Source organism: Aedes albopictus, chromosome 2 (genome assembly GCF_035046485.1).
Source record: "Aedes albopictus strain Foshan chromosome 2, AalbF5, whole genome shotgun sequence".
NCBI lineage: Eukaryota > Metazoa > Arthropoda > Insecta > Diptera > Culicidae > Aedes > Aedes albopictus.
In genome coordinates, this window is record NC_085137.1 from 387,516,180 (window position 1) to 387,533,976 (window position 17,797).

The 17,797-nt window shown below is 42.8% G+C and overlaps 1 protein-coding gene across 1 annotated transcript in view; it reads left to right on the plus strand.

Annotated features, from left to right (window-relative positions):
* LOC109399407 (phosphoacetylglucosamine mutase) overlaps positions 1–13,642 on the plus strand; it is a 54,605-nt gene extending 40,963 nt beyond the window's left edge. The window contains exons 3-4 of the mRNA XM_019671844.3: positions 12,328–12,433; positions 12,499–13,642. Of these exons, the coding sequence (XP_019527389.3) occupies positions 12,328–12,433; positions 12,499–13,110 (718 nt within the window). The 3' untranslated portion in view covers positions 13,111–13,642. The remainder of the gene's footprint in view (positions 1–12,327; positions 12,434–12,498) is intronic.
* Positions 13,643–17,797: the final 4,155 nt, after the last annotated feature.

The window sequence follows — 17,797 nt, forward strand, 5'->3', positions numbered from 1 at the left end:
TCCTCTTGATCAAGCTGGCGTTTAAATTATTGTTTATTCATTTATCTACTCGGTAGCATCGTGCTACACACTTGGTTACCAATGGCTATTAGGCCCTTATCACGAATGACGCGAGATATCGCGTTTTTTTTTCATCAGAAATATCGCGCATTCCTTTCTCAGCCTACTCAATAATAAAAATGTTTTTTTTTTTTCAATATTGTACTGCAATATAAATACGAGTACCATTTCTGAAACATCATATTTGAGTTACCATTGTTTATTTGTCTAGATGCATTATTTCTATTACAAAATCATCCGTGTACTGCACGTGCATTAACCAACATGCAATCAATTACATATTTTTTCTGAAATCAATTTGTGTCCAACTATTTTACCGGATCAACGTCAGTGAGGCAAATCTGCTGCTTTGTTTCGCTGCATCATCCGCACGGGTGCCCACCGCAGGCTAGCCAAGAAACCGTTAGCTGCTGTTCGATCGCGGTGGCGCGCAATAATTTTGGAAATGTTTTCATACAAATGCCTCTCAATGTAGATTTTTGTATGAAACCCCCTAATATTTATATACCATTCGACTCGTTATTAGTTTCTGAGCAAAATGACCGTACATAGTTATATGATAAAACACATTTTTACGGGAGAAATCGTTGTGCAAACACAAAGATTTGCGGCATGGGAGCGGTTTTCCTACCAAAAATTTTGGTGTTCTCGAGAGTCCAACTTTTTCAAATTTTGAGTAAAATCAAATATTTTTTTATGAAAATGAAGCCCAACATCTCAGCTACAGCGTGATTTGTTTTATATTTCGATATCTCTTTTCGTTAATTTTTAAAAAATCGAAACGTGCGCCGAAGTCGGGTTTTACCGGCCCGCCCGGTAAGCTTCCCCTTAAGTAGGAAATTTCTGGCGAAGCTGACGATGTGTCCTGCGAGTCCCCAGTCGACAAGTTGCCTAAGGATAGAGGGAGTCCATGTTCTATTATAAGCTTTTGCTATATCTAGGGACACAAGTTCGGTGTGCAGTCCTTTGTCTTGAGCGGTTTTCAACACGTGCCCAAGGGAAGCAAAATAGGTGTTTGTTCCGAAACCGGATCGGAAAGCGTGTTGTCGGTGATCCAAATATTTTCCAGTCTCGAGATATTGTCTTAGACGGCGATTGACCATTCTTTCTAGTACCTTAGAAAGGCAGCAGGTGAGGGATATTGGACGGTAACTTGATAGTTCTTGTGATGAGTGGTCAGTTTTCGGTATAGGGATCACTAAACTCTCCCTCCATTCATCCGGGTAGGAATCTGATAGCCACAACTGATTGAAAAGTTCTAGGAGCCTAATTTTGCCGATGAACGGTAGGTGCTTGATGATTGGGTATCCAATCTCATCCGGTCCGGCTGATTCCCCATTGCAGCAGTTCAAGGCATGTTGAAGTTCCGCGAACGAAAACGGTTCATTGATAGGGAGACTGTCGAGATCGATTGGTACCCTGAAGTTCCGAATAGAATTTTGGGATGGATTCATACGGCGTTTGAAGTTTTCATCGTAGGCGTCGATAGCGGCTAAGCTGGCAAAATATCCTCCTAAGGCTTCTGCTATTTCTGGGGTTTCAGTGATTGTCGTTCCTTGTAGACGGAGTATGGGTGGGGCGGTTTTCCGTTTCCCAGATAGAGCATTGACCTTATTCCATAGGTTGGTTGTTGATTCCGAGGCATTAATACCTTCAAGGAAATTTTCCCAGCTGGATCGCTTAGCATCTCGAATACTTTGTCTGCACTCATTCCTAAGTTGTCTGTAATGGTTCATAGCATTTTCCTTCTCGGGGTGATTCGGTGGCAGCCGTTTGGCTGCTCGTAGAGCTTTCCTTCGGGCTTTTACGGCTGATTTTATACTCTCTGACCACCAGTGAAGAGCTTTCCTTCCTGGTTTGTTACTCGTTCTGGGGATGCACGCCTCTGCAGTACAGTGCAGCATTGATGTGAGTTCGGACACTGAAACGAATGAGTTTTCTCGTATGGAGTCTTCGATGCGGTTTTCAAAGGCCGTCCAGTCGGCCCGTTTGTAGAGCCACCTCGGTCGACGCGTTGTAGTAGGGGATGTAGCAGCGATAACAATTTTTATAGGATAGTGGTCACTCCCGCAGGTGTCTCGGTTGCAATACCATTGTAGCTTAGCTAATACTGAACGACTGGCAAAAGCTACGTCAATAGCAGATGTGAAACGACCATTGAAGAATGTGGGGGACCCGTCATTCAGAGTGATCATGTCTTCCCCGTGAACAATGTCTATTAGTGTGGTTCCTCGAGGGTCCGAGCGGTCACACCCCCAGGCAAGGTGGTGCGCATTTGCGCCTCCTAACAAAACTCTTGGCTCTGGCATTGCATTAACAACTTCTTGCAGTTTCTCCCGAAAGTTAATAATCTTGCCACATGGAAGGTAGAAGCAGGCCACTGATATGTTGATGGGGTTCTCCAGTCGTACGCCAATGATCGGTAGATCAGCTTCGATGTTTAGAATTTTGAAAGGAATCCCTTGCAGGACGCCTATAGCCACTGAATGTCGAAAATTATTCCCTCGTTTGAATGTCCATCTGTACTTTCCACCAAGCGTGCGATTCATTTGAATTACACTTACTTTGTTGACTTCTTGAAGAGCCAACACCCAGGGAGGCTTATCGTGGATAAGGAGCTCGAGACTTCCCAGATTATTGAAAAAACCATTAATATTCCATTGTAAGATGAAATTTTCTGCTTTTTGGAGTGCTGGAGAACATTCGGAATGAGTTGAGCAATTATCGCTGAGGATCGTTGTCGATTGGTTTACTTCAGCAGAGGAGCAAGAGAAAACCTCGTCTAAAGCAGGAGTGATATGGTCTACCATGCCAGCTAGAACGGGATGTTTGTACCCAGGATCTTCGGAGGTGCTTTCGTTGAGTGTCTGTTGGATTGTTCGGTTGTTTGTCGAACGAAACAGAGCCAGGCCAGTAGTAGGTGGAGGTGAGCCACCCACTAAGGGCAAGGATGATCCGACGGCGCAAAAAACTGTAGATTGTGAGTTGGTTGGTGCTGTGATCTTGTCTCCCACGGAGTCCTGCGGGGAACAAGAGTTTCCTCTTTTGTGCGTCCCGGTATCTTCACGGAGCTTCAATCCCTCGTCGTCCTCAGGGGTATAGGTTTGACAACCCTTTTCCGTCCCTCTTCCAGACCTCCCATGGCGCCAAGGGGTGTTCTCCAGTTCCGGTGTGGGGAAGACGTCCGCACTGGAGGGGCCAAGGCTACCATGGGCTATCGCTGGGTTCTTCTTCTTACCGTTGCTAACTGGTCCAACCATCGAGTGTCGAGGTCGTTCCAATCGTGCTGGTCGGGCGAGGGCTTCCAGTCGAGAGGCGCCCCGACTACTCGGGCTGGTACACAGATAGGTTTCTTCGTCGAGTTGGTTTGTCAGGTACCGGGGTTGGTTCAAAAATTCAGGTTGGGGTAGAGCGTCCGGTTCGTCGAGGCACCGGCTGCTCATGTTCGGAAACAGTTTCTTTGATGCGATCTCGGTGGGGGTCAAATTTAGTGCATTTTTTGAAGAGGACATGGTGTGTTCAGTTAACGTCGCAGTTTCTGTGTGGTGCCGGTGTAGGCACCTTCTCTTTGTTTCTTCGGGTGCTGCTTTGTAAGCTGATCACTGCTACTCATATCTTTCGCGTTCCTCTTAGGAGTTTGACCTGCAGTTTTGGTTGCGCTGGGATAATCGGATTTTTTAGGTTCTGGCTTTGAAGTTTGCGAAAATCTGGTTGGTCGGGGAGTACTGTTCAATTTTCTGGGATTCGGGCTGTTGTCTGGCGAAGGGGGGGATTCTGAAGAATCAGAGGTTAAATCTTGTACACAAATACTGGTTTCCGGTGTGATCATCAATGGATCGATGACAGGTTGTAGTTCGTTGCCTTTTTTCTGCTCATCATCTGTTTTTTCGGCTGGCATTTCATCGGGGATATTCACTTCTTCACTAAGGGAGACGACTGTGGCAGAAACCGCTGGATGGACAGCTGCACGGAGCTCCTTGACTTCTCTTTGCAGTTGCAAGTTTGTTTCCATTAAGCCTTTGATCATTCTACGGAATTTCTCCTCTTGGGCGTTAAGCATGTTTTTTAATTCTGAGCTGACCGCAGGCGGCGCGGTTGATTCTTGACTCGACAAAACATTAGTTTGACCTTGGTGTGTGGCCTCAAGCTGAGAGATTCGCTGGTCTTTCTCATTTACAGCTTGAATTAACTCGTCAATCTTTTTATGTAAAGCTTCAATTTCACGATCGCGATCGCTACCAGTTACGCTGGCATATGATCTTTGATTAGTGGCGTTGTCGTAAATCCTTCGAGCTACCGGGTATGATACGTCTTGGTCTGTTTTTATTCGCTGTATCTGATTTTCTTTCTGGTAGCCTGGACAGCTTCGGTCTGAAATACTGTGCTGGTTCGTGTCACATCTTGCGCAGAATTTGTTGTTGGTGCAGTTCTCATTCTCAAGGATCGGATGATTCCCAGAGCATTTCCCACAAACAGCATTAGATTTACACCGAAGGCGAGTGTGTCCAAAAGCCCAACAATTAAAACACATCATTGGCGATGGATAATAGGGGCGTGTTTTACAACGAATGTAGCCAAAATCGAGAAAGTTTGGTTTATTGGTGCCTCGGATGGTGACAATCAGTGTGGGTGTGTTGACCCTATCACTTCCCTCTCTTCTTGTAATTCGGTGCACCGCTTTGACACCTTGTTCGGAGAGTTCCTCGAGGAGTTCCGTTTCGGTCACATTCACAACATTCTTGCAGCTAACCACACACTTTGTAACATTTTTCACGGGATGTTCGACAACCTCCACGGGAGTACCGTCGACGAGCTGGGTCATTTTCAATAGTTGGTTGAATTGCCTCTGGTTACGTACTTTGAGGGCATAGGTCACCCCATTTGCCTCTGGGTAGGCACCTTCGATTGGACTTCCTAAGAAAGCTTGTATTGATTTCCGAATCAAAAAAGGCGCATCGGGGAGAGGTGCCTTATCCACTCCTTGAATTCTTAAAATTTCAAGCTGTCCATGGACACCGTGGGGATCCATAAATGACGGTAACGTCGCGCATGTGTGGCTTCCATCTATTTTCTTTTCTACGGTAGATCCACTACTACTTGGGTGAGGGGGGCCGTTCCCCGAACGGGGTCCCCCTAGCCCCGTCGCCATTACGGCGAGACCCCGAGTGAGTTTAAGGATTTAACTACCAGCACCAGAAACAGTATGTTACGAACCGATCGGGAGAGATATTCAATGATGGGCGGCAATGTACTACGGTTGGGGACCACTGCCTGGTCAAAGAAAAAAAAAAAATAAAGGCCACCGGCTTAGCACTCAATTTACTACTTCTCTTTTTCTCTCGCTCTCTCTTCGTAATCTGCTCACGAGAGTTGTTTTCCGCTTTTCTGAGCTTCGCCCAAAAACTACACTATCACACTCGCGACCGAGGCGGTCTCTCACTTGTATGATCTTCGGTCCCCTACACCTTGCGCGGGGGGGAGGTAAACGTTCTCAACACTTTCACCTTATTTCCCGATTCGCTATTCACCGGGAGGGGAAAGTTGACACTGGGTATTGTATCGATAGAGTTCGACCGAGTTCACAGTTGAGGCCTTTCCTTTGCACAGGGTTTTTTTAAGGCGATTTTACACCGTAATGAGTTCTCTTCTCACTGTTTGCCTCTGTATAGAGCGCACTTCGGCTAATGTCCCACACAGCACTGCCCCCTTTCCCTTTTGAGACTGGGATAAGGGGGTCTTGGGGTTTCGACCGCGCGTGATCTCACAGAGAATATAAAAACCGTTCTTTTATATTAAAAATAGTATGCTAATTACAGCCGTAGTCCTGCTACGGTACCCCAGTAATTAACACTAAAAACAAGTGTCACACAAACACGTAATCAACACTTAGAGACGGTTAACGATTTTAAAATAGCGCGCACGAAAGTAGGAAAAACAAGTAGCACAAGACAAAAAAAAAAAAAAAAAAAAAAAAAAAAAAAAAAAAAAAAAAAAAAAAGTTATCGGACTACTATTAATAATGAACATAATTAAGATACAAGTTTACATAAACAATTGTAAAAGCAGTGTTAGATACTTTAAAGTGAATTGAAAACTGTGAATAAGATAAATTGTAAACTATTTCGCGGCGACACGAATGCTTCAATAGTGTCATAAATAAAGGCGCAAACAAACAAATAATTGATATTGAAGTATGCATATTGCATTATCTATTAGCAAAGTAGTAGAAAGAGTTGGGTGCCTTATTATAAAATTGTTGTACTTATCTTGTGTGTTTCGGACCAGTCCCGTTTGTGTTGGATATTACACTCAGAATAAATAGCATAGGGTGGGGCGGGGCAAGATGGGTCACCTAAGGATGGATCACCATAACTTTGTAAAAACAAATCGTATTGGTTTGTATTCGTCCGCTACTCTTTATTACACTAGTTAGCTATGCTAAAAGTCGATAAAAAGTTAATTAAATACAAAATATGACGTTAAACAAGCAATTTTAAAAAGTGATCGATTTTGCACCGTGAAAAAAGTGCGGGGCAAGATGGGTCACCTTTTAAATAATTCACATTTTCTCAACGAAAAACGTCAAAATATGAGATTTGTTCGGCATTCATATATGCTCCATATCCATATTGAGTAAACAAGAGCTACTAGTGAACATTTTATAAATTTATTTGGAATATAAAAAACTTTACGATTTGAGTGGTTCTAAGGTGACTTGAAAATCGATGTTTTCACTAAAAAATTATCATAATTTTATGTTATAATTTTGAGCGTTCATTCCGCTTGAATGAAGTCATTTATGAGATAGTCTTGTAATAAAAAATAAATAACTTCGGAATGCTCCAAAAATACGTTCAAAATTGAAGGTGACCCATCTTGCCCCGCGGTCGTTTATATGGGGATTACCGTCTACCCCCGTTGGTTTGAACGACACCTCATGCAAATCAACGGGGTTCGTTTTTTAATTTGAACTTCTAGTAACCCTGTAGACATCGTGAAACTCACTGATGGTAACCGTTTTTGCTGTTTTGTTTTGATTCTGCGTTCCGTTTCACCCCGTTCCATGAGCAGAATGACGTTTGAACCATTTTTAGTTTGAACGATGTGCAGATTAGAGGGGGTCAAATTAAAAAGTGTTCAGATTAAATGAGGTCAAACCAACGGGGGTAGACGGTATATGGAATGTATCGCATAAGAAAAATGGCTAAAAACCATTTTATTTTTTAATTCCAATGAGAGTGAATAATTTTTCAATCAATGCTCCAAACTTTTGTATATTCATGCTGGTCATCTAACAAAATTTTTAACATAATCAAAACATAAGTAATGCGCCCGAAAATGGCACTGACCCATCTTGCCCAGCAACCCATCTTGCCCCGCCCCACCCTATTAAATTTAAAAGTTCTGCACTTAGATCGTGACCAGTTGCTTTCACACTTGGAAAATAAGTGCAGCGCTATTGAATCTTTTCCGATTCAATCATGATATAATTTATGTGCGTCGCTATTGATTTCCAATCGTTAAGTGCATAGTTTTCATTATGACGAATAATAACATGATTTACGCGTGGGAAGAGCTTCAAAATGTAAATAAATAAAAAATTTCGCATAGTCTACGATCAGGCTGATTTTATTTAAACTTAATACTTGAATTTAGGTATTATACTTGGTATTATAGCTGTCCATAGCACGTCCTCATTTCAGGCTCTCAGTCGCAGCTGCATCCAGAGATGTCCATATCCTCAGTGTGGGAAAGAGAAATATAAAATACACCACTCACGCTGTGCATCTGAACAGGAGCCCTTCTCTTATATGTGGATCCACCACTGCGATTCGGATGCGCGCAAGCTTGGTGGGTAGAAATAAATCTCTTAGCTCCCTGAGCACTAGCCCGCATAGAGATTTACAGTTTGTCTTAAACTCCAAACAGTAAATTTCTTGTATCTGTAGCTGTTACCGTATGGCAAACAGTTGCTTTCTTGTTGAAGAATATGAGATTGAACGCAATCAACTATAAATCACGGTCCATGCAATCCATACCAAGTAGTAACATTATATTATACTGCCCAGATATTGTTGAATGATATGGAGACCGTAGTTCGCAAATAATGTATGTCAAACTGTTCGTGCTTATTCTGTGCAACACACTTACATACATGCGTTTTACTATATGCTACTGGTATTTTACAATATGAGAAACAGTGGCACGCATCGGTATTCGTGAACCAATGAAAATCGACTGGTGGCTTTTAAAACAAAACAAAAAAAATGTGGAAGCAGCAAATCGAAATTGAAATTTTGTTTTAGAGCATTTTTGGTTGGCCAAATATCAGTGCACAGGATCCGAAGTAGCTGTTACAGGTGAGTGTTTAATCTAACGGAAACATTGTGTCCACCCAGCTAATACCGACTGTGCATTTTTTTCTCTTCGTATTAAGAAACAGTTTCCACCCAGAGGCGTTCATCGGCGGCCTACAGTTGGTCACATTACACGGCATTGATCCGGTGACTCCATCATCCGGACCGAGATCTGGACAGTTCGGAATGAGGCATGGGGTGCATCGTTCAATCAGGGTGAGTAATTTGTACCCTTCCTTGTTTGAACCAACACCAAAATGCTGGTGTTGAAGGTGAACTGACCGTAATCTACCTATATATCCTCTGCAGGCAAGTCCTGAAGGAGTGCTGCTTACTGTTTATGCGTTCAACGCTGGGACTGGGACAATCGAATGTGGATGGACTTTCGTCGATTCGATTCCCAATCAAACTTCTTCCAAGCTAGCGGCAAGAGGTGAAGCGGAAAACAAACAACGCAGGATTTGGAGAAGCATCTATGTATGTGATGTCTACGCGATTTCATGAATAAAAGTGATTGATTCTTTGCTTAATATCTAATTTGTTGCTTATTTCTCTCTCGCGGTACTCATATCCAAAAAACAATACGCAATCATATGATAACAGTACGATACACAGTTATTCTACTATGAAGAACTATAAATCACTCGTAATACATACATTGAAGTTTTTCTTCGATATTTATGGTTAAATTGTTCTCTAACCATTTGCTATACAGCGAATCGTCTCGAAAACTGGATAATATATTGACCATATCCTTTACTGTATTGCGAAAAATTTGTTCGAGAAAACGAGCGATTTTTATGGTAACCAATCTTAACCGCCTATTCCACATACTGTAAATTGGCGGATTACCATTTGTCAAACTGGCAAATCTGTACCTGGAATGGTCAGCTTACTGTTATCTCCAATAGTTTGATAAATGGTTAAATGATAATTGCTAATGGTCATCTACAGTATGCGAAACGTTGCATTTACAGTTTGTGATTATGCGGGAGGCCACACAACAGTGCGGCGAGAGCGATTTAAAATTCTCTTCGGTGAAAGTGTAAAAATCACCCGGGCGCGCGCTCCAGTGAGGTTTTTGCGCCAGAGTGCGCGCGGCGGTGAAACACCGGAGAGTTCTCGCCCCGGCGACACCATGGTGATAATTCGGTGCAGTCATGACTGCTGGGTGAAAACACGGGAGAGCGCCGGAGAGCGATGCGCGCGAAAGAGTGAGCCACACTCGATCCAAGGCGGACGAGCAAGAGCACGCACTAGCGTTTGGTCTACCTACCACCCAAAACAAGAGAAACTGGCTTTTTGGTGTGGTGAAAAATGTTCCTATCCCCAGTGTGGTCGATAAACTGACGCCGCAATGAATCGCTACGGTGAAATGCCATCTCTGGCTGCATCCGGCAGCTCCCAAACCGTTCGCAAGTTCGTCATTGGTGACGGTGGAGAAGCAGTCGACATTGTAGTGCAGTCCTATAGAAAATACAAAAGGAATGCACGTAGTATGAAAAAGTTTGTGAAGCATGAATAATAACGTAACTTCTTGCCTTCAAAAACAGCAAGACTCAATCCACGGAGCACCACGTTTGAATTTGTATGTCTTCTGCACGCGCCATGATCGTTTCATGCTTGTTATGCTTGTGCTTGGATTTGATGTAGAATGTGTTGCTTTTTATGTTGCTAAATACACTCCAAAAATATTATCGGAAGAATGAAATATAATAATGTAACTTTTAATTTTCATTAGTTGCACATAGAATGATTTTTCTCTCTCTCCTTCGTAATCTATGTGCTTTCTGCACTTAGATTCTATCAGTAAATTAATTTGAGTGTAGGACACTTCTTGCTTCAAAACGGTCGTTTCTGGAATGGAAAGAGAATAATTGGCCGCACAACTCAGCAAATGGGCGGCCCGCACATATTAGTATAATGTTGCAATGATTGAAAATAATAGAGTATAATTGTTAATCTATATGAATACTGCTACTAGTTCAGGTTTCTCACCCTCCACGATTCTCTAGATACTGTTATAGCGTGTTTGTTGTAAATTTGTTAATAAGTGAAGCCTCCAGTAATTCAAAATTTAATGTAGCGAAGATCTTGAGTGGATAGCATTCATTGATAATGATAGTGATTATTTTAATATGGCTTAACAAAAATTACTATTCAAATATTTTAAATCGGATTCGTCAATAAAATTATTGTTCATGAAATAATTAACCATGCGAATAATAACATGATATAAGAGCTCTCGTGTTTCAATCAATGCTGTCATACTATCTACCAAATCTTACAAAGAGGATTGAGGAAGTTATATAGATATTGGTTATATGAAATACTAGTAATTACTATACATCTTCAAATGGATAGTGTAACTACAGAAAACTACAGAAGAGTTAGCGGTATTTGTATTATTGAAGTGATATACCCAATGGGTGCCCCAGAAATAAAAATCCATTAATTTGATTCAACTAGGAGTTCGTTCATAAATCATATATACTTCATGAGGAGAGGCAAAGTTGTAACTTCATGCAATTTTGGTTTTGCATGGACAAAACTTTATGAGGGATCGGTCTATATGTTTATGAACGGACTCTAATATATGGATTTGCAGCATAGCTGAGCCTTTCCGTCATAAGACTGACGAAAACCAATAGTTTGTAATGAAATTGTCCGCGTGGATTTGTAGTACTGAATCAATTGCTCGACATGACCCTATGTCTCACATACGATTATGCTAATGACTCATTAAAAGATTAAAATCTGATACTCATCTCATGTTTGTCTTCAAAACCTTGTCATATTTAGAAAATGTATGCTTTTAAGACTTAGCTCTTAAGCTATCTTAATAATTTTACTATTTACTGACTAGATAGCCAAAGTTAGAATTCACAGAGAATGAGATCATTTATAGTACTACAGCACCATAGGAGATCACTCACACTGCGTTTTCATAGAACGGCATTTTGTTCTACTAATAACAAACAGATGCTACTGATCTCCCTTAGCATAGATCCGCAGCCTAATGCACGCGCCCTGTCGGATTTCATAAGCCTCGGAGATTATTACCACCTTCAATGGTATTCCCATATACTATCCCACATTATTGTCCCATCAAGGGTCTGACTGGGCTCATAACCCCCCTCAGTGGTAATATTCTCACCAGCTTGGAATTATATTTTCCCGGTACATAAGTGATTTCGACAACATACCGTTACACTATGCCGTAGTATAATTGGAATCACTATATCAGAGGATTGAATTATCTGATTTTAAAATTTACCATTGAATCTACATTCAGTTCAACCAATCAACACTGCAAAGCACAATGGTCATATGACGAAAATCAATGCTTCCTGGAAGATATAAACCAAGCCCAGGGTACCTCCTGTCAAAATTCATTCATAAAATCGGCTCGTAAAATGGACTAGCGCTGAAAATGTTAGTTGGGGAGCCCGAATGCTAGGGGCAAGACACTGTGAAATCCGGAGCAATCCTGATCCTGAGTAACTCTTTTTGTTCGAATCCATTCAGAAACGTCTCTACGAAGCGGGAAATCGGGCAAGACTGCTCGATTTATCACTGCTATCAAGCAACACTTTGGGAAAACCAGAGTGATCCAAAGAAATCCAGAGGAATTCTGAGCAACACTTTGATAAAAGATTTACTCCCGCTGTATCTGTGGTGCCTCTAGCCCGAATGTCACTAGCCCGAATACCACAAGCCCGAATCTGATAAACGGCGTAGTGTACGTTCAGCGTGCCTGTCTGGGTCATATTGACCCCAACATCCTACTAGGGTTAAACTAGGGTTAGAGAAAATACAATCATACTCAGGGGGTCGTTAAATGTAAAAAAAACATTGGTAAAAACCGCCATTAAATCATTCAACATTTTCGCTCTAATAATGTCCTCAGATATCTCAAGGATCTAGTTGAAAAATGTGGAGTTGAAATCGAAATGGGTCTGGTTCAAACTGCCTACGCCAACGGAGCATCAACTGACTACATCGTGAATCAGCTGGTATACACTTCAGATTATCAATCATTAAAAAAACTGAACATAATGCTAATCCTTCCATTTTCTAGAAAGTACCGGTGGCTTGCGTTCCTACCGGGGTGAAGCACCTGCACCACAAGGCCCTGGACTACGATGTCGGAGTCTACTTCGAAGCCAACGGCCATGGCACCGTAATTTACAACGCAAACGCCAAAAGTAAAATCCGTGCCGCCTGTGAGGACACCTCGCGCCCCGATGATCAGCGGACCGCAGCCAAACTGTTGCTTCGAACGATCGATCTCACCAATGAAACGGTCGGCGATGCCATTTCTGACATGCTACTGGTGGAAACGGTTCTCCACTCCAAGGGATGGAGTCTGAAGGATTGGCTTGCGACCTATAGCGATCTGCCGAATGTGCTGATGAAGATCAAAGTAGAAGACCGAAACGTGATAACCACCACCGATGCCGAGAGGATTTGTGTTACGCCGGCTGGTGTTCAGGATGCCATCGATGAAATCGTTGCCAAGTACAACAAGGGCAGATCGTTCGTGCGTCCCTCGGGAACGGAAGATGTCGTGCGGGTTTACGCTGAAGCGGATACCAAGGAGAACACTCTCCAGTTGGCTCTGGATGTGGCGAATGTGGTGCACGACAAGGCGGGGGGTGTTGGGCCTCGACCGGAACTGCCTAAAATTTAATTTTTTACAAGACTATGCTATCGACACTGCCGCTGAATGTTTTTGAAACGAGACGGTGAAGTTATATTTGTGACAAATTAAGACGTATACCTATCCTCCGTATATTCAAATAGATTTTTGAGACTTGTAAAGTACTAGAATTCCGTATAGTTGGGATTCTTTGGTTTTCCTCAATTAAAGTCATTTATTATACTTAGCCACCAAACTGAACCGAAAAACTATCTAAAACTACCAGCTGCAAGATTATTTAACATTTATTTGCCAAACTTGGGTACCGAGGGATCAAATGAGACATTAGATGCGATTCCTATAGTTTACACAAGTATGCGTCTTAATTTGTCTTTGATTTTATGGTGCATAGAAGTGGCTGAATTTCAGCCAAGCATCTCGAGATTATTTTGTAAGCTCAATAATAGTCCCAACTATGTTTTAGAGCGATAATAATTAGCTTGTAACTACTACATATCATGCTTTTATTTGGTTATTTGTGCAGATTTGTATTGTGAATAAATCTATATTACTTGCGCTTAGGCCGTTCGCAATGCTGTTTTATTTTGTATGGCGAGTTTTAAAAATTTTGTTTGCGTTTGCAAGTTACGGGACCTAAGCTGGCTACGCAATCCGTAAAAGGCCCTATTCGCAGCTGCAATACGCCTTTTTACTTCACGGGAAACGTCATTGTCACATGTCACAAGTGTTCCAAGATAAACAAATTCTTCAACAACTTCAAACACTTCCCCATCAATCACTACCTCAACACTAACACCACTAGGCCTGCTTCTGTCTCTACCCGCTATCATGTACTTCGTCTTGGTAGAGTTAATCTTCAAGCCTATCCTCGCTGTCTCTCTCTTCAGAGGAGCATAAGCTTCCTCCACTGCCCTACGATCGATGCCGATGAGATCAATATCGTCCGCAAAACCGAGGAGCATGTGCGACCGTGTGATGAGAGAGCCATTCCTCTGCACGCCTGACCTCCTAATCGCTCCTTCGAGTGCAATGTTGAACAATAAATTTGAAAGAGCATCCCCCTGCTTCAATCCATCCAAGGTCACAAACGACGTAGACACTTCGTCCGCGATCCGATAATACTTGATTTTGATCCATCCAGCGTTGCGCGTATCAGCCTAATTAGTTTCGCCGGAAAACCATGTTCTGACATTATCTGCCAAAGCTCATTTCTTTTCACTGAATCGTACGCTGCTTTAAAATCAATGAACAGATGGTGAGTCTGCAAGTTATATTCCCGAAATTTATCTAGGATCATCCGCAGGGTAAACATTTGATCCGTCGTTGATCGGCCCTCACGAAAACCAGCCTGGTATTCGCCGACGAAGGACTCCTCAAGAGTTCGCAGTCTGTTGAACAGGACACGCGACAGTATCTTATACGCCGAATTTAAAAGGGTAATCCCTCTGTAATTGGCACACTCCAGTTTGTGCCCTTTCTTGTAGATTGGGCATATGAGGCCATCCAACCAACTGGTGGGCAATTCTTCATCCTCCCAAATCTTTATAATAATCTGATGGATTGATTGATGTAGCTGCTCGCTTCCGTGCTTAAGAAGTTCGACCGGGATCTCGTCCTTCCCAGCAGCCTTGCTGTTTTTCAGCTCCTTAAGGGCCTTTTTAACCTCATCCAGTGTTGGTGGTTCCACTGCTTGACTGTCATCCATTATGTTAATCCTGTTCCTGGGTGCTCCTTCGCTGCTACCATTCAACAAATCTTCGAAGTGCTCCTTCCACCTGGCTGCCACCATTGTTTTGTCTGTCAGCAAATTTCCTTCCCGGTCATTGCACATGGCGGGCACTGGCGCAGTCTTGTGCCGCGCGCCATTGACAGTTGCATAAAACCTCCGCATATCGTTTCTGTCCATACTTTCCTGCGCTTCAGCAATAACACTCTCTTCGTGTTGCCGTTTTTTCCTGCGGTGGATTCGTTTCTCTTCTGCTCTTGCAACCCTGTACCGCTCTCTGTTCTGTCGGGTACCGGCCAATGAGAATATATTACAGGTGGGGAAGAAGAAGAGATGGCTATGTATTAGTAAGCAAAGAAAAATGTAAACACAAATAGTGACGTCACTATTTGACACGCGTTCTTATGGGAGCTCGCTTTGCTTGTAGTAGTGACATGTTTTGCACCAAACACGGATCTCACGCACACGATGTGTCTCTTCCACACCTTCATTAGACTCTCATTGGGTACCGGCCACTAGCATTCGACTTCTGGCGGCATTCTTTTCGTTCGTCACTCGTTGGCAGTCCTCGTCAAACCAACCATTATGTTGGCGTCGCTGGCCGGTACCAATCACCTCTTGCGCTGTTGTTGTCACTGCTTCGTGGATAATTCCCCATAAGCTGTTGACATCTCCAGATCCGTTGGTCTCTCCTATCCTCTCGTCTAGCTTCTGATGGTACTGTGCAGCAACCCCTTCGGCTGACAAGCGCTGGATATTGAAACGCATCGTCCTGTTGTTTCTTGAACTCGTGACGCTGGATAATCGCGCCCGAATTTTGGCGGCTACAAGATAATGATCCGAGTCGATGTTCGGGCCTCTGTAGGACCTCACATCTATGACGTCCGAGAAATGTCGCCCGTCGACCAGCACGTGGTCTATCTGGGAGCAAGTGTCACCACTCGGGTGTCGCCAGGTGTGTTTTCGGATATTCTTACGTGCGAAGTAGGTACTCCCGAATAGATTTTTACAATTCGTGGTATCTTGCATATTATAAGCTTTGAATTCACTGAATGATAATCATAGAAGTAATCATTGCTCAATGATCAGATGATGCAAACTTTAAAAACGAGATCATTCAATATTTTTGATATATCATAGCACAAATGATTATGGCACACCTAATGATAAGTATACAATTTTAAATAATTCGATTTTCCTACATTTTTCGATTTCTGTTTGCTTATAGGGAGAACGCTTGGGAGTAAGAGGTTAAAAAGTTGGGTTTGAAGGATACAGAGAAGTTCTAGAATCCTAAATCCTGAGCGCATGCGAAAGATCGTAAATATTGACACGGAAACGCATAGCAATGTATCGCACTGCAGCATATTTCCCCCAATTCTGCCGCACCTGTGCATTGGCTACACTGTCTGGCAACTAACTTTTTGCACTATAATGATACTGCCATCAAAATTAGCGTAAGATAAAGCACGCATTCCTCATTGATAGGTCCTAAGTATTAGAATAACGTACCTTGTAGGAAACGGTTGTTTCGCGATGACACACAATGAGACGAGCATTGAGACCTAGGACAGGTCGTTTCTGCATAGCTCGATTTTCAACTTTCACAAAAGTGATTTTAAACCACCCGCGAGCACATTGCCGATGTGGTCAAACGAGAAAACGCATCGCAAGAATAAACGGATCCACCCAGCAGCAGCAGCAGTAGTTCGATTCCCAACCGTGAAAAAAAAACTTTCAGGAGGCACAGAAATAAACACAGCAGATAACACCACGAACTTTGACAGTAGAAGGATCTGCAGGGGTGTATCATTTTTTAAGTCGGTAAGGCAGAACTGTGAAATATTTCAGTTTTTGTTTTTATTATTCAGTGTATCATAAAATCAATGATAAAGTGATTATAACGTGTATAATTTGATGAAATTTTTGTTCCAGAAAATAGTCATTTTTGAATGGTAACGATACTTAACAACCCATTCGGTCTATCATTCAAACTCCGGATATGATTCCTGTTATCATTAATATCATTCACATAATCATCAGTTTATGATCCATTTTATGATTCCACGAATAATCAGAAAATGATTGACTGTATCACAGGCGTATGATACCGTTTTATTCGGGCTGCTGATTGCCATCCCTCTAGCAGCAGCGAATGTCACAAGGCGCAGACCATTATCGTTGGTAACAGAATGAAGGCTTTCCGTTCCAATGACAGGCCGAAAGAAACTTTCTCTGCCGATCTGCGCATTTGCATCTCCGATGACTATTTTGACATCTTGTTTTGGGCACTCTCCGTAGGCCTTATCAAGGCTCTCATAGAACTCATCCTTCATGTCATCGGGTTTGTCGTTCGTTGGCGCATAGATGTTGATCAGGCTGTAGTTGAAGAACTTGCCCTTCATCCTCAACACACAGATTCGGTCGCTTATCGGCTTCCACCGAATAACTCGCTTCATCTGCTTCCCGATCACTATAAAGCCAACTCCGCGTTCTGCCTTATCGCCGCCGCTGTGGTAGATGTGGTACAGTAGACGTTCGATAAGTGCAACATGTTTACGTTTCACTTACCGAATGAAATTCGATAACTGCAACAACTGACAGACGTCACATAACTGTCAGTTGCTGCAGAATGCAACCAATGTGCATACGAAAAACATCGCATTGCAACAAAAGTGCATGCGAAAAACATCGCATCGCTGTTGACATTTCATTTTGACGGATAGCGGTGCGATAACTGCAAAATTGTTGCACTTAGCGGACTTGCAGTTAAAAAGCATTGCAGTTAAAGCGTTTGCACCGAGCGAACGTCTACTGTACTTGAATGAAGTGTTGGCGATGGGATCCACCGCTCGGAATTCGCGTTCTCCAGTTTTGGGCCAGCGTATCTCCTGGATAGCGGCCACATTAACGCCGACATTCTGCAGTTTACGAGCCAGGAGCCCAACACGTGCGGGTTCATTCAAAGTTCTCACGTTCCAAGATCCGACT